Source organism: Aptenodytes patagonicus, chromosome 4 (genome assembly GCF_965638725.1).
Source record: "Aptenodytes patagonicus chromosome 4, bAptPat1.pri.cur, whole genome shotgun sequence".
Lineage (NCBI taxonomy): Eukaryota > Metazoa > Chordata > Aves > Sphenisciformes > Spheniscidae > Aptenodytes > Aptenodytes patagonicus.
Genome location: NC_134952.1, coordinates 55,206,653 through 55,224,474, shown reverse-complemented (window position 1 = coordinate 55,224,474; position 17,822 = coordinate 55,206,653). Strand labels below are relative to the sequence as shown.

Sequence of the window (17,822 nt, the reverse complement as noted above, 5' to 3'; positions counted from 1 at the left end):
TTGCCGGTGATGATAACAAAGGACCATTCCCAGACACGTGAATGTGCACATCCCTGTCACATCACGTAGAAGAAAGAGAGCTCAGGATGTAAAGAACAATTTCTTCTAGTCTGAAAACAGCAGTGCATTTAAGCCTCGGTCTAGGAATGCTCCTAAGATAACATTTTATTTGAAAAGTATGCTCTTGAAATTTTCAGAAAGTGCTTGTGTGTGTTTGCCAGCTGAATTTTGGTTGTTTCATTTGTCCTTTTTGTCTCTTCTCCACAGATGATGACTTTTTTCATGAACTTCCAGAAACTTTTCCATCTGATCCTCCAGAGCCATTGCCCCACTTCCTCATCGAACCTGAAGAGGCTTACATTGTGAAGAACAAGCCCGTGAATCTGTACTGCAAAGCGAGCCCAGCCACGCAGATCTATTTTAAGTGCAACAGCGAATGGGTTCATCAGAAGGACCATGTGGTGGATGAGAGAGTAGATGAAACCTCTGGTGAGTTTGTGTTATGTCATGGAGGGATGAGAATGAAAAAGCTTTAATATCAAGCCCACCGTTGTAATCTAGCAGCTATTTCATATGGCAGCTGCTTTTCTTTACTCTCGATACAGCTGTGAATTCGGTATCTGGCATTACTGAACATTAGCTGTCAGAGCACAGAGGTGGTGTCTGCATCCAGGTCAGTTAGTAAAACATGATTGTAGAGCACTCTGCCCGAATTTGAAACAAAAAAAATGGGGGAACCGTGCACAAACAAAGTGGAATTGCTTTCTCAGCCAGGTCTACTCCCTGTTCACTTCCCCAGTGTCACAAATTCCCAGTGGTTGCACTGTATCGTAGTCACAGACCAAGAACCACATTCTCCTCAAAGTGCTGAAGAGCAACTGGGTTGGTCCTAGAATGATGTTTTCTTGGGGAGATTCGAGAAAAAAAGGAGAAATTTAATCAGCTTCCAGCAAGAAAGAAGGAGAAAGCACACCTGGGCACAGTTTAGAGTAGTGTATTGATCCAGAGCAAGTACCTGGCTGTTATTCCATTACACTTTTTTGCCTGCTCCATAGAGCCTGTGTGAAGCAGAACTAGAGTAGGTTAGCAAGGAAAAGAAAACAAAAAGAAGCCAAGAGCCTCATCCTTCCTCAGTCAATACCAGAAATCCCACTGACGTTCACGGAAGAAAAACAGGACCCTTGTAGTACCAAAAAAAAAAAAAAAAGGTTTAAAAACTTCAGTAATAAACCAGCCTATATCAAAGATATGATTGTTCCCATTTGGGAAGACTGGTAATCAATAGAGTTTGAGTCACACGCAAGGAGAGAAGCGGGACTTACTGCTGTTTTGATGGCTCTGAGAAATAACTGGATACCAAGCAAGAAGGTACCTTTCATTTGGGAATTACACCACTACTTGGTCTAATTACTTAGAAAAATAACTCCACCAGATGTCTTGAAAGTCTCTTGTGAACTGGGTTTTATTTGTTTCAGCTCATTTATTTGCACAGAGATCAAAAGCATAAGCTTTTAATGGTACTGTGGTGCTCTCAGCTTGAAAAAGGGAAGGTGGGTGTAGGAAGAAAGGCTATAGAAAAAATCTGTATTAAACTTTGGGCCTGTTTGTTTGTTTGTAAGAATTGGCTTTTCCAACAAGTTGACTGCAGCAGAAAAAATAATAAAAGATATTCTTGTTACTTAATACATCTTCAATTTTTTTCATCCGTGGGGGTCCACTGGAATGAAGAAGGACAAGCAGGAGGGCAGCTATCACTGTGTTAATTTTTTAAGCTTTTATTAACACCAGCATTCAGAAACATGAAAATGTTTTGCTACAGGTGAAATTTTTCACTACAGGTGAAAAATTCATTCTTTTTTCTCAAAAATCTCATTGTAGAAAAACTTCATGATGCCGTAAAGCAAATTGCATTCTACAAATGTAGAAGGCCAGTCTTGAAAACAGATGCATCTGAATATATTAGAGGACAAATGTTTTGCATAACAAACAGCAGCAATTATATGCAAACGAAACCCATATACAATTAGAGATTAACATAATCTACTGCAGTTTGGGGGGGAGGAGAGTGTCAAAAGCTGTGCACATCAGATTATTAGCACAAGAGCCACAAACCCAGTCACACTAATAGCTTGTTAAAATGAAACTGTCATCAGAACCTAAATTTGTCAGTCAACCTGGTTGTTGCCAAAAGGTTGCTTAATGCATGTCACGGTTGCAGTGTTTGTGCACCTTCCTGTAAGTAGACTGAGAATCTAGGGCTCATAGCACATAGTATAGAAATGGGTAAACAATGTATTTAAGGTAGTGGTAAAATAATATCTTCTTCAAAGCAATGGAAGCTCGGGAAAATATATCCACTGCAGATGGAGCTGGAGAAAAAGTTGCAGAAGACAGTGACTGTGAGGATTCATTCTGGTGCCCAAAGAAGGAGGTATTGGCTTGGCAGCTTGCACCAGTCAGGCTGGCAAAGCCCTTTGACTCTACCCCTTTTGAGGCTATTTTGGTTTCTTTTGCTGTTTTTGGCTAGCTGGTGCAGTAGGTGTAACCTAGGGCACAGCAGTAGTGACTAAGCTGCTCAGAGGGTGGCGTAAGGATGGCAGCCCAAGCCTATGCTGCTGCTGGCTTCAGGCTTGCAATTAGAGAGGCTGGAGAAATTGCCCACAAACGAGGTTAGATGTAGCCTTTACACGGCTAACCCGGGGCTCAAAGGGATCTCGGTTACGTAGTGTTTCTGCTGGATCAGTCATGTAATCCCAGCAACTGAAAACTGGGTTCATTTTTCTTTCCTGATATTTTACCATTCTTAAGGTCTGTTTTGCCTAAATACGAAGAAGAGCACCATGCTGAGGCGGTCTTCTGCTGTCGTTTTTGAACCAGGCTTTCTCTTTCAGTTCTTTAGGTAGAAAAGCAAAGCAAAAGAAAACAAGACAAACAGGCAATAAAATATATGAGAGGAAAAAAGTAAAGGTCACCTGTGCTTTCTTTTCTAAAGGACGGGTAATCAGGAAGAAAGAGGACTAAAATACAGGTGTGACGCTAGCGGTACATCATCTTGGGATTGTAAATGATGCATGAAAGAGAGAAATAGGTTTTGATTTGCAAAAGATTATGTGTTCATGGACTTTGAGCCTGTGCGTAGGAATGAAATCTATGTAGAGAAGATTAACTCTTCTTATAAGGCAAATTTGTTTCTGTCATTGATAAAACCAGAGACAACAGCACAGTAATAGCAGTGGCACAAGAGAAGGAATGAGAGTGCAGCTGAGCTCTCATTGAAGAAAGCTGCTAGATAGAAATGTTGAATATATTAAGAAGGTTAATTTTTAAGAGAGGAAAATAAATATTTGTATTTTTTTCCGATGTATATATATTTTTTTTCTTTGTAACAGAGAGAAGGTACAATATAAGAGTTATCGTTATAGGCACTTTGCACTGTGGGATATTTTTAAACAGTAGGTAAAGCATTGCTGTAAAGAACTTGCACAGGGACTCTGTGGGAGTTGTTGCCTTCTGGTTGGGGAGGATGAGAACAGTAATAGTGACAGGGTGTTCTAGTACCACTTTATTTAATTAAATTATCCTGAAGAGAGAGACTTGCAAAAAAAATTTCCAATGATCGAGTCTGAGAAGCCAGAAGCTTACGTAGAAGATCATTACATTCAGTTTTTTAATCCTCAGACTTGCTGGAATTTTTCTTCTTTATGGAAAAAGCTGAACATTTTCATAAAGAAGTCAAATGGGTGCTTTGAAAATCTTTAGTGCATATCTTTGACTCTTTCATTTCCTATGTTCGTGAAATACAAGGCAGGGCATGGTCTTTTTTATGTTTTTGCTGGAATATTTTCCCATTAATGTGGAAAAATATATGTAAAGAATAAGAACACTGTTTTTAAAAAACAAAGATGAAAGTTGTTTTGAGGGAACACATTTGATTTTATGGCTGACTGTCATAAAAGATAACAGCAACGAAAGTAAAAGGAACCCTGCAGAACTGATGCTTTTCAGGGCAAGGAAATTCCATTGTCACAGGGCAGGAAGCTCAATAGCATCAATAATTGTTAGAGCAATTTGTGCACATTTTCCAAATTACTGTACCTCTGAAAATGACTATGGCAAAAGATTTTATTTTGCATGTGTGCTTTTTATGGAGAAATATTTTCAGACACACACACCGATTCTGCAGTGGTGGGAGAGTTGCGGATGTATAGAAAATCAGTGTCCTGCACCCCTTCAATTTGTCCAGAGGGATTAAATGCTGTTAAATCAAACCCCACATCCCAGTGATGTACAACAGAGAAAAATCAGGACTACAGGGACCTTGTTTTTGTCTTTTCAATTTGGAGATGCATTGTAATAGTTTCTCCATGACTATTAAGGTGAAATGATCTATAAAACCCCTCTTGCCCTCTGCAATGCCAGTGGCATGTTCTTCTTCTCTCTCCTTCAAGCAAGGAGAAAACAACATTTGGGACTCTTCTAAGTGCTAATTAAATAGACATATTGGGCAATTCAGCCGGCATTATTGTTTGCCTACACTTTCTGTCTTCTTTTGCTGGGATGCACAGGGAGAGGACGGCTCAGGGAGTTTGCTGATGACCTCCTCCGTGTTCCCAAATAGCAGCAAGATGGAATAAGGACTCTTGAGCCTGGCCTGAGGCCCCAGCTAATGCAAAATGAACAGGCTTATCTGTGCAATCTCAGAGGAAAGGCATGCTGAGGGAGGCTCTGTTAAGGAGCAGTGAAGTCGCCGATCTTTTTTCCCATGTCCTGCCCTCAGAAGCAGGCTCTCAGAAGACCTAAAGTCCCCCAGGAGCATCCCCGGTGCCACCCAGCCTTCAGCAAGGCGAATAGGTGGCTCCGAAGACTTTCCCTTCGGCTGCCCCTTCGACTCTCTGCCTCCCCACAAATCAACGAAAACGATAAAGTTAGAATCTGGCTCAGAATAAGATTTTTGTCTGATTAAGAGGGTTTCTCAAACTGCACTGAGGTGGGTGAATAGGCTCTTCTTTTCAGACAGAAATTTTGGACTTCTTTGTTTCGGTTTCTTTACATAGCCGCCGCTGTGATTCCCACACTTACCTCCCACCATTACCTTTCCCCATTAATAAAGTATTTTTGGATGACTTGCAGATTTGACGAAAGGAGACCGAGCTTTTGTCGTAGGGTCAGCATTGATCTGGCAAATAGGAGGCTGTTACCTTAAGCAATGGGTTTGGCAGCCTGTGGAGGGAGTAGGTCCCCAGCTAGCTAAGTCTTTAATAGATCACCCTCTCAACAGAAAGATCAAAGATTGACGTCTGCCCTTTTGCCTTTAAAACAGCTCTTACAAGATGCTGCAGCCAAGACAGCAGTGGGGAAACCTCCACAGTGACTGTATCTGCTCTTCTGGCAACATGTGCAGAGGCAGAAAAATCACTTGCAGCACACCGTGCTCTATCGCTTTATCTTCCTCTCTGTGTGTACAGCTCATGAAAGCTGTTTATTTTGGTGTTTGTGGCACCACATTTTGGAAGGCTGCATTGCCCTAATGACAAAAGCTCCATCAACTTGTTTGGACCTTGTTTAAGGTGGGGCTTTTGATTATACAGCAAAGATCATCGTGTAGCCTCTCATTTTGAGCAGTTGTGCTCGTTTGTCTTAGTTTTTTTTATAAATAAGAATATTTATTTATCGTTACTTTTTAAATACAGCACTTCTTTGAATACCAGTGTTGAAGAACTTAATTTGGAAGCCCAAATATGAAATTCAGGTGCCCCCTGCCCGCATGTAAGGACAGCTCAGGGAGAGGAGTGCAGAGGGGTACCATTTTACTTGTTTTCTGTGACCCACAGATCTTCCTTTCCTTAATGCTCTTTTCCCTCCCTGCACACCTTCCTTCCTTAATTTCTTTTTGCTGCTTCTTTTTTTCTTTCTTTGCTGCTGTAGCCTCCTAATTCTCTGTATTATTTTTCAAGAGTCCAAAAGATAAGGAAAAAAGCTATTTTTCTGAACAAATGTGGCCAGTTTCCCCATTAACTTCACTAAGGAGATGACAAGTGATGCTAAATGCTGCAGTTATACTTAGCCTGCAATATTTTGACTCTCTGGGGTAGAATACCTTGGGGTTATGTCAGTAAGGGTAGCCACATATCATAAATAAGGATTGTTTTCATTCCCCTGTTGTCACAAGTCATTTTATTTTCCGTTTATCATCGGATCAAATCCATTACAAACATCAAGCACCCCAATTCAAAATAATTATTTCTCAGTAACATATTGCCAATTTTTAGCTCTGCTTCTTCTATACTCTGCCCTAATCCAACTCATTTCAAGGAAATTTAAAAATGTGTCTGTGTATCTCTTCCCAAATGCTTCTATTAATAGTTTTGAGATGTGGGTTAGAATTGATACTACAGTCCATTTTCTTTAGTAATTCGAAGTCTGTTCCCTCTTTGGAAGGATGCTGTAAGTGAAATGCATTTATATGTGTGGTCTGAAAGGCTGCAACTGGTGCAGAAAGGAGCAGACAACGCTATTTCTCCAAAGAACTGGAATTCTCCAGGAAAATACAGGCTGTTTACTTGCATAAAAGTATATGAACAAACCCACACTTTTTTCCTATTTGACATTTAGGTTGCAGCCATTTTAGATGTCACTCGGGCCATCTTCTCTCTGCCTATCACTCCCCGTGGCCTGGCGGGCAGCTCTCCCGGGGAAGTGGAGCCCCATGCCTATCACCACTGCAAGAGAAGTTCTCTCTTCTTGCAGTTTGCATCTTCAAAATCAGCTGTTGGGAACGTGGTCCCCAGCACGCCCAGATCGAGGCAATACCCGACAACAAAGCTGCTGCAGACATTTTTTGCAAGCAGGCAAAGTCTCCACTTTTATCTTGAGTAATTAGTATACTTTGATAGAAAAAGAACCAGTTTGGAAACTTCAGAAGCGGCACACGCAGAGACAGAGAATCACCATTTTCTAGGATCAAATTCAAAATGGTGTTTATTTTTGTTGAAGTCAGTGGAGAAATCACTGAGGTCATTCCTGACCTAAAGAAGAGAAATAATCTTTTTATATAAACAGAATAAGAACATCGGGCCAGATATTTGCTTCTGGAGGGAAATCTGATTATAGGCAATACAAAACCACCCCTCAAACCCAGGAAGATTATCTTTTTGTATAGAAGCCTGCAAGAGACTGTGGGGTTTTTGAGTTTAGACTCCACTGAGTGTAGTATCCACCATGTATAACACACTTATAAAACATATATTAGCATATCATTAATTTCTTCTTTAATCAAACTGTTGTATGTGGGGGTTTTGTCCCTATAAGTCTTTGTGGAAGGCTGCTTCTAGCTCTTACATGTAGACACCTTCTTTACATGTTCACAGGCATTGTCACCTGCCTGTTCTGCTAATGCTGTCCTTTCCAGCAGCTCTTTGCCCTGTGGGGGTGTGTGCCCCGCCACCTTTACAGACAGCAGCCATGGACCTCGCGAACCCTCTGCCCTCATGCTTCTAAGCTGACTGAGCCGGGCTCTTCCAGCCTCAGCACTTGCTGTATCCTTCAGGGTATTCAGGGATGCTAACAGGGGGGCCCAGAGGGAGCTATTCTTCCTGCAAGTTAGTCCTGCTCATGCTCTTCCTGTGGGTAATGATGGGTCCATGGGAAGGGTCATTTACCTATTCCAAATCTTCTGTGGTTTCACCATGTATCTGTGTGCAAATCACTCAATGTCTCTGTTATTTACCTCTGCAAAGTGCTTTGGGACCACAAGATAAAAGCTTTAGGATACTTACTCATTTCTTATTGCAGCATTAAATTCCTATCTGCAGCTGTTCACCTAATTGTCCTGAAGGTTTCCAGTGGGCTTCTAGAAAAACAAATCTGAGACAGGAAATAAAGTTATTTAAATAATAAGAAGAGGAATATGGATGCTTAGTGCATTCATCTGAAGCGTTTGAGGATACCCCTCTGAATATTTCCAGCCTACACCTTATCTCCCTCCAAGGTTTTCCTTCATTAAACCCTTTGTTATACACTCGTAATCCCATTAATTCCCCAAAAGACATCTTCAGACATCAGTCCACCCACCACAGCTTCAGACTAGCCACAGCTTTGCACAGCAATGCTTCCTTTTTCCATCCGTGTCCCCTGGCTCCTTTGGAGCTGAACACTCTTTGTGTGGGATCTGGAGCCCCTGCGGCGAGGGTGGTCTGGTGCCTGAAAGGACAATAAATGTCAACTTGGTTTGGAAGTGAGTCCCAAAGAATAGTCTCCGTCCTGCATCTGCTGGCCTAAATGGAAAACAACTGTTTTCTGGATACAGGAATGGCAGAAAAGAACAGCAGAGCCAAGGTCTTGTGTGCTGTCAAACAAAAGTGCTGCAGTCAGTAGCACCCCGGCAGTGCAATGGCAGGAACACTTGCATCCTATAAATGTAGGGTTTTCAGTTAATTAAATATGAGAATGAGTAGGACTAATAGCTCTGTAGTTTCTTTGCGAAAATCCCTAAAAATATTCAGGGAAATTGAAGGTCCAAATTATACCTTACTTTTTCCTTCTTGAGAACAAGTTATAGTCTGATGCAGTCACTGGAAATGTAGTCTAACCCTATTTAGAGACGTTAGGGTCTTGATGAGTGTGCAAGACATTTAAGTGATGTTGTCTTGAGTCCCTTGAAGTCTGTGTAAGCTTGTATCTCAGTTACCCGAGTAGTATCTTCTACTTTTTTCTCTATTAGCTCATTAGACAGTGAAACCATTCTCTGAAGAGAGGTAGAAGAATTCCTATTGCTTAAAACTAGACTGGAGAAATCCTTCTTTTTCTGAAAAAAAGGCCATTTATATGGAACAACCATTGCACATAGATCAGATTTAGTGAGGCTTTTTTCACTATGTGGGTAGGGTACCAAATCATCGCTAACGTGTAAGGGAAAGAGAGGTGGCTGTCACATGCAGCTCTGACCCCTACAGGATCTAATTTTGTGCTGCCTTTGCAGGTTCACCGCTTGTATTCATTTTCTTATTCCCATGCATTCCTGATTCGTACATAAATGAGCAGCGTGATGTGGTAGGTACCAGCAGGACTGCCATTCACTGGCAAGGTTATGTACAGCTCTTTCTCATCAGGTTTTGATGGGATGCCTTTCACAATTCCTCATAACTTCTCATCCCTCTTCATATTTTGATTGTGAGAGCAGAAAGGGAGTCTTTTGTCAGACTCTTCTGTGTCTCTTCTTCCCCCTGAATACTGATCTTTAGGCCCTCGTGTCCTCTTCTATTATTTGCTCCTAGGTTTTGATTTTAGAGAGGATCTCAGTTGCTTGATTGCTGCTTTTGGCTTCCCAGTGACTTGTATAATGATGTTTCTGTAATGAGTGCTGACACTGCACCTGGGTCAGTTGCCGTGCACTCCTCTGAAGAGGAGTAAGGATTGCCAGGCCTGAAGAATAACAATGCCTAGAAGTGGGTCAGGCTTGCTTTGGGGTTTAGTTTTAATCCTTATGTTCTTCAACTATGGTGGCAACCAGTATTGGAATTCAGTCAGAGTGGGTACCCAGGAAAAAAATAAATAAATCAGGCAGCCAGAATTACAAGGATACTATTGGTGGCATTTACTTACATAATGAAAAAGGTCTTTTTTCATGTGAAAGTCGCGTGGATCTGCAGAGCAACTTGCTCGCATCCCCGGTGCCTCGCTGTAGCTGACGGGGATCATGAGCTGTGCTGTTTCCAGAAACATGTACACACCAAATGACTTCTGTGACCACCAGGCTGCCTTTTTGCATGCCTTTCTGCGATGATTCTTTTATTCACTACAAACTAAGAAAAATCTCCTGGCGTTCAGCAGCCGGTGTTTTGACTGCTGGCCTGGCACAGCCCTGAAAACACGCTGGATGCGGGAGCAGACAGTGAATTCCCAGAGCTTCATCTCTGTCTGGTGAAAGTCACTTCACTTGACAGTGCACTGGACAAAACTGCTCTGAAAGCAGCAGCTGCTTGCCTTTTTCTTTTTTTCTTTTTAATTTTTTTTCAAGATACCTAAGTCGGCTGTGAAATGGCATCCCTAGCATGCAGAACAACAACGGCAAAAAATGGTGGGGCTTTTACACTTCTCCCCCAACCTGCTGTTCCTGCGCATTGTGGACTAAAAAAATAGGAAAACAACTGCTGAGGAAGGCTCCCGAGTGACCCCTTGTGTCACGTTGTGACTGTCCTTGTTCCCACAATAGCTGCACCAGCCACTGAACTGTGTCATTGCATCAAGTTCACAGAAATAAGGCATTTTCACGTTGTCTCTGCTTCTCAAAACCACGCAGAGTGGGTGTGGTACATAAGTACATGTGCAGATACGTATTTTATATACACACACACATATATGTCAGTAAGTCAATAACATAAACAACTTGGTGAATATTGTTACATAAAAATTTACACACAAACCCATTTATTGTTCATTTCCCTGCCCCCCCTCCACTATGCAAAGGGAATGTAAACACGCTGTTCAAAATTCAGATGCTCTCGGTTGGCTTCCCAGATGTTTGAAGTTCAATAGATTTTTTTTTTTCTTCATAATTTCCTCGGCTTCTTCAGTGAAGTGCTAAACAACCATTATTCCTTTTTGCCTGCACATTGAGATTCATCTGTAGGCTCTAAACTGCCTCAAAAGTGCTTCAATTTTGCATGAGCACTAAGCTGGGGACTGGGAAACATTACCCACTGCTGAAGGCCCAGATCATTAGAAAGAGCATGTAAATCCTCTGAACCAGAAATAAAAAGTGCACAGATTTTCTTTGTGAAGTCTCAACTGCAGCTTTAAGTAAAACATGAACCATTGGCACATTTTTTTTCCTGGCCCTTGGAAAAAAAAAAAAAAAATCTTTTCTCAGCTGCACGTGCCTCAACTAAAAGAAGGGAAGATTGGGCTTTGACCCAAAAGCTGGAGCTGCTAAGAGCTCATACTCATGTTTTCCTATGCAGATGACCTCTCTTCTTCCTGCTCCCTGTAAGTAGCACCAGCCTGGCAGAGAATTGCTCAGGTACCGCCGCTCGGGGTTGCTTAGTGTCGGGATGGCTTGGGTCAAGATGCTTCAACTCACATTTGTTTCAGCTCCTATTCCTCAGCCTGTGTGAGTTCAGAAATGGTGATGCCCATGGTTGAATGTAAATATATGCTTGTAGTGAAGTTTTCTTTGGAGTCCTGCTACACCGGAGCATGATTATTACTTTTGTACCAGGAAAAAGGAAAAAAGAAAGTGGCAACAATAGGCACGCATTGTTACATGTGGAAGAGAACAACGTGTTTTGGAGCAATTTGTGCACATTAACAAAAAATGCCGTCAACCAGAAAATAGCCTCCATTAAAAAAAAAGGGGGAGGTGTTTTTCCTTTGTTTCTGAACTGTTTACAGGCTGAGAACAAGCAATCCAATGCTGTTCTGAGGTATTAAACGGCAATAGTTCAAGGCTGATGTAAAGCAATCAACTGCCGAGGTTGGCGGGGGGAGGAGATAGCAGAGGGGCTATTTTACCTTCCCCAAGGGGACAAACCCACAGGGCTGTACTGCCCACCTCCACCACACTGGCAGGGACCAGGGCACGCGGTTTGTTTTCCACCAGCATTCAAGAACTCAGTTTTGAAATCTTCCCTGCATCTTACACAACTTGGTCCTTCAGATGTTAATGGGAAAAGAACAAAAAGGCCTTGTCGTCACTAAAAGAAAATAAAACCCAAACAGAATGCGTATTCTTTAATTCCAGTTCAAAGTAAAATCCCTCTGAAGACAGCCCTTTGTAATTTTTGTGTAAGAAGTCAGTTAAAAAATAGTAGGGGAGCTGGGATTTTAGCTTTACTCGCTACCATTAGCTGGTAATTAGATACCATATAGCTAACTGATGCAAACCAGTGCAAACTTGACTTCATTAGGCTGTTGCCTTCATCTGTATTAATTTGAGTCAAGAATGTATCTGTTTCCTAAAGAGAAAGTTATGAAGAGAGCAAAAATAGCTGGAAGCCTTTAATTTAAATATTTAAGTTAATATTTGTGGAAAATTGTTTGTGATCTTCATGCAGTCATTTCATATCACCAGCCAGGCACAATTTACAGAAAAGCAGTATTGAGACAAAACCAGGTGCATGCAATCACGGCGTGAAGGATTACTGGGTGTTAAAGCTGTTTGCTCTTTTAAACTATCTCTAGATATCTATCTGTCTATCTATGTTTTGTTAAGATTGCAGATACCCTATATAGAAAATAAGCTATAGGCAAAGTGTGCCGTTATGCAATCATCTCTGTCCCATTAGGATGCACAGAGTACATTTTTCTCAGCAAGAACTTCAATATTTGAAGCCGTTCTTCTTGTGCATAGCCTATTCATTCATTTTTTAAACACCAAATTCCATAGCTTAAGTACTCTGATATATTTGAGCGGAATAACTCTCTTACTGTGAGGGGTCTATCTTTGCAAAAGGGTAAATAAATTTCAATTCTGACATAGCACTGATTTTATTTTTGCCTTTGTAAAAAAGTTATTTCACCAAGTAAAGTGATCAGCCTTCTGCTACAGAGGCAGGTTGTTTATAGCACCTGTGATGAGCGATTTAATAAATCGAACAGGTCATTCTAGACTATAAGTAAGTAAAAAGATCATAATTCTTGGCTTTGGTCACTTAAGTTTTACCATCAGAGAACAACCTAATGACAAAGGACTGCATAATGTGAAAGCAATCTCTTTACCTTTTATTAAGTCTGTCTACAGTTATACCACTTAGGTGTATGGTCTTAGCCATTTTCATGAAGCAAAAAATATGATGCTGATTTAAGGATTTTTTTGATGAAGCTTTGTATGAAATGTAAGACAGATGGGAACTATGAGAACTGAAAATGCTTTCATCCTTTTTGCCAAATACTGTGGAGATAATCCAGCCCCTCCTGAAATTATTGCAAAACTCCCATTTTCTTTTTTGGTATCAGGATTCTCTTTCCACCCTCGTCTTGCATTAAAAAGTATGTGTACTTATGTCATTCAAATCTGTCCTGACTGAGCAACATTCATAAAGTATTCCTTCACTCTCCTCTCCTACTCCTAATAAATAGGAAAAGGAACTGTGAGTCAGAAAGCATGGACTGTTTCAGACTGGCACTAATTTATTTTAAGACTGAGCAAGCCACCACATTTTTCTCTATGTCTAGGTTGAGGATCTGAACGGGGATGCACTGTGGTTTTCTAAGTTACATGCTGTATAATTTGATTCTGTAGCAGCATGTCTTGCATGGACGTGCAGAAGAATCCCCCTACCCTGGAGCTGTTTTACTGCTGACTCCCCAAAGCCTCTTTTACGTCGTCAAAAAAACACCGTCCCTGCCCTCTGTGTACCCACTTCAGAGCAGGAAGGGAGATTTGGGGGTGCATGTAATCAGGGGAATCTGTGCCTGTCTAAGCAGGGAGGGAGCCGACAGCACTGAACGTCAGGTTTGGGAGGGTGCTCTGAGTACTGATTTCAAGAAATTGAACTTGTAAAGGGTTGTAAGTTACCTGCATGAAAATGGGCTGTATTTCCATACTTATTTACAGTGGCTGCGGTACACCTGCAATCTATATGCATGTATTACAGTAATGTCTTTTTCCAGACCAGTAGGTCATAAAGTTCCGTCTCCTTGAGAAATGTGTTCTATGGCGTATGTGATTACTAATTAATGAAATACCTTTTGGGCAAATGAAAGCACAAAAGCACAGAAATTGTTTGAACTTCTACTTACAGAGAAAATAAACAGATTATCCATGCAGTTTCTTAGAGTTTGTAAGTGCAGTTCAGTCTTGCAACTAAATAGCTCCTGTTTAGCGTTGTGCCAGAGGGTCAAACACATGCCACTACAATACTGCCACAAAAATTGCTCTATCAAAGTCCTGAGGAATATTTTCATACATGAGGGGTATTAGTATCAAATGCTGAACATTTATGGCAGCCAAAATACATGAAAATAATTTCTTGGCAGAACAATGCCCAGTGAGGTGTAGATACTAACTCTATGACCTGGACTGACTCCAGGCTGGATAATTACATTCAATTAATTGATAATAATCTTCTGTTTTCAGACATTTACAGTGATCATTTCTTGTCTTGAGTGGTCAGATTCGCTTGCAGAACCTTATAAGACATTTTTGTTTCCCTCTAGAAAGAAATGAGTCTGATGATTGGCAAATCTGCTCCTATTAAAATCATTGGGAAATTTGCCAATTACTTCGGCAGGTGCAATATGGAACCCATGAGTTATTATTGCAGTTACTAATAATCCACCATAATATCATACAATTACATTACATTTGCATACATTAAAAAAGATAACATTTCTGCCTCTGAAGACCAGATAATCTACCTCACAGTTTGTACAGCCAGCTAAGTTAAGTGCTTGGGGACCATGTGAATGAAGTGTGTCTTTGCTTGACTGTGTTTCTAGGATACAGTTTATAATAAAAGACCATGTATATAAGGCAGAATTCCCTCTTCATGCTTCCTTTTGCTCCAGGAGGGGTAGTAATTTTGTTTTGATATATATCATCAGCCAGTGCTTCTCCCCTGTGCTCATTCGGCTGCACACATTACCAGTAGGCAGGCTCCCTCCGCCCTCTGTCTCTCTCCGCCCATTAATCCCTCATTAACATGCAAATACAGAAATAAGTAAAGTTCCAGTTCCTTCCCTACTCCTTTTCAGAGCCCAAGTTGTATTAGTCCCAGAGATACATTTATTTTATTGAAATGAATAGTTGTATATGCTGTGCTACTAAATATGTAAAATTTTCACTCATGGAGAACCTATTTAATTCATGGGACTGGGATATAATCACAGACTGATTATGCCAAACGCCCTGAGCCTTCTTGTAAGTCATCCTCCGTCCTCAACTGGACAGAAAACTATTAGGGGTAAAAGGATATCTTAGACTGGTTTATTTAGTCTCCTAATGGCTACAGGGTTTTGGACCTCTCTTTAGGGAAATTCCACCAATGTAATGTCTTTTTCTGGTGCCAGGTTTAAGTAAGTGTATTAAATCTGACTGATCCGTGTGTATAAATAGCCCCAGCCTTGAGCAACCTCTGTGACATCTTTTATAACGCAGCAGATCCAGATGTGTATACTCAGGACCCAGAGAGGACAGCAGATATTTTTGGTTTTGTTTTTTCCCCGAATTTTTTTTACTTCCCCGTACTCAAGTTGTAAAACTTCTTACGTTGGTTCTCTCTTGGGAATGCTGCAGTTATTCACTGAGATCAGAAAAGAAACGCTTGTGCAGAAAGAGCCCAGCAACCTGGGGATGCATTTTTAAGGATCTATGTTTTTTTCAGTGAACAATCTTAAGGTACAATTGCCGTTTATTTTGGAGAATTGCTTTAAATTACTTTGATTTTCTGCATTTTCATTTTAAAGCTCCTCTCTTCACAATCTTCTTGTTGCCAGAAATAGGATGGTGATAATTAGACCCAATATCATCACATATCTGTCTTCACACCCAAGATCCAGATGGGCTGCAAGAGGCTACAGAAACAGTTGTCACTTTGTTGAATGCAAATCAAGTTTGGACAGTGCAAACAAATGCTTTTCCCTGTCATATTCTAGCTATTCATCACAGGGACAGTACGAGTTAGAAATGCTATATAGATGCTCTTTATGGATTTATACGCATTAGAACGGACCTGTCAAGCATTATAGCTGCCCACATTTCTGTTATCTCCTTTCAGCTGTGTTTGTTACTGCATTGCTTTAAATAGGAAGATCCTGACTTCTTGTGGATTGTGCCACCATCTATGTGATTCTATTAATTCTGGAAATGTGCAGCTTACTCAAGTGTTGTAAGAAAACATTTATGCTGCATATCTTCACCTGCTGTATAGCTTAGCCATATGAGGAACTAGACTGAAAAATTCAACATATTTCTAATAAAGAAGGTAAGGTAGAGGAGATATTCTCTGTGAGAGGGTGACATTTTGTTACTTAGGACTGTGGCAAAGTAGAATTGGCCAATACCAGGTAGGTTATATGCTGCATAAATTACCGCTAATCTCTTAATCTGCCTTGTCCTAAATATATTTAGGCAAAATATAGGGACTCATTTTATAAAGTGACTTCTAATTTTGCACTCAGAGGTTGTGCACTTTTTTTTTTTAATGACTCCAGCTACTGTTCTCTGATGTAGAAGCAGCAGCAGCAGCTTCAACAGGGATAAGATGAAGATCTCTGTTTGAACTCATCATACCAGGGTTGTCCTGCACTTGGTGCCCACGTGAGGTGGATAAGCAATACACTCCTGAGTGAAAGCAGACAGACTGTACCAGCTCCTCTGTGCAATCTGATGTACAGCCGTATGTCAGCTGGTAACAAGGCAGTTGCTATCTGAGGTATCTCAGCAAATTGTGTTTTTTGTAGTCTAGCCTAGAAGGGGATTTTCTATTAGGGGTTACGTTGAAGTGTGTTAGCAGAAGGAATAGGATTGCGAGTTGGTACAACAAGGGAAACGCATCCCTTTGCGCTTGCCCCAGAGTCTGAGGCTGGGTGCATTTCAGCTGGTGAGACGTTTCTCCTAAATCGACGTGTCTGTCTGTACAATGAAGTGCCAATGGGCAATGCTGGGAAGGAGTGGTTGAACCAGTTTTGAGTCCTGGCCATGGATCCTTACATCCCAGATGATCTCATGGCATCACAACTGGTTTGGTACATTTTGAACTCTGGGAAAAATAGTTTACCTTAGAGACAAAGACACAGTGATATGTTTTGCTTGTAAGCAGAAAGAGGCAGCATCTATTTGGTATGTAAAGAAGGTGTGCATCTCTTTGGTCATGGCACAACTGTTGATATTACTCAAAGATCAAAGGCCAAATTACTTTGAATAACCTGAAACCTGTCAGTACTTCATGGATGTCCCAAAAGACATTACCTGGAGTAGCTTGTTATTTTGAATTAGAAAGCATCTCAGGAAGTCAGAGATAAAAAGTTCTGCTGATGCGTTCAGTGGGAGCTATTTATCGTATGGTTTTGTATCTTCAGCAGACTATCAGAAAACAGCCTGAATGTTAAGACTATTTCATAATCATTATTAACCAGTACCGTCGTTATAAGCCTGTTTGCTTTAGCCCTCAGGTAACAAAGTTCACTGCTCCATCAAGCTCTGTCATAATCAGCCTTATTACAAAAACATAATATTGTAACCTTCAAAGGCTCCCTGGGCTAGTGCTGTAAAAACTGGGAATGAACTGAAGTAATCTTTAGGCTAGCAGCAGTTGCACTGGGAAAATATAACCATTTTTATGCATGTAATGTACATGCTCCCTCCGCACCCTCTTCATGCTCTTCTCAACAGGACAAAAGCTATCCCTCAGACCTCTTTTGGAGCCAAATTAGCTCATCAAAGCAGAACAAGTTTATAACACAGTGTTCACTGCATATCAAATGCCCATGTACTGCTTTGATTTCCATTCTTTGGAATGGAAGTTGCCATATTTTGAGTATTTCATTTCAAGGAGGAAAGCTATTAAGTTTTTCCCCCAAAGCAGCTGATTATTCAATGGCTAAAGATGTCAAGGATAATGAAATAAAAAGGGAGCTAGGCTGTGATAGTGTCTAGCAGGAAAATGCATCTCATTAGAAGGCATTCCCACCAGAGAAGTCTATGGTATTACATGCATGAATTCCTTTCTGCTGTTGTTAACCAGGTTTTGGATGCAAACAGCATGCAGCCTCAATGACAGTGCACAAGTGTGTACAAACAGTAATTAATCGTTGGCTCCATGAATGGAGCCTCTGTGAGGCTGGAGGCAAATCAAAGGGCTGGCCTGGTTTCCAGCACTTGAGGA

The 17,822-nt window shown here is 40.9% G+C and overlaps 1 protein-coding gene across 2 annotated transcripts in view; it reads left to right on the top strand.

Annotated features, from left to right (window-relative positions):
- UNC5C (unc-5 netrin receptor C) overlaps window positions 1-17,822 on the top strand; it is a 272,875-nt gene that overhangs the window by 170,894 nt on the left and 84,159 nt on the right. For both annotated transcript variants that reach the window (XM_076336783.1, XM_076336781.1), the window contains exon 2: window positions 268-489. In XM_076336783.1, the coding sequence (XP_076192898.1) occupies window positions 268-489 (222 nt within the window). The remainder of the gene's footprint in view (window positions 1-267; window positions 490-17,822) is intronic.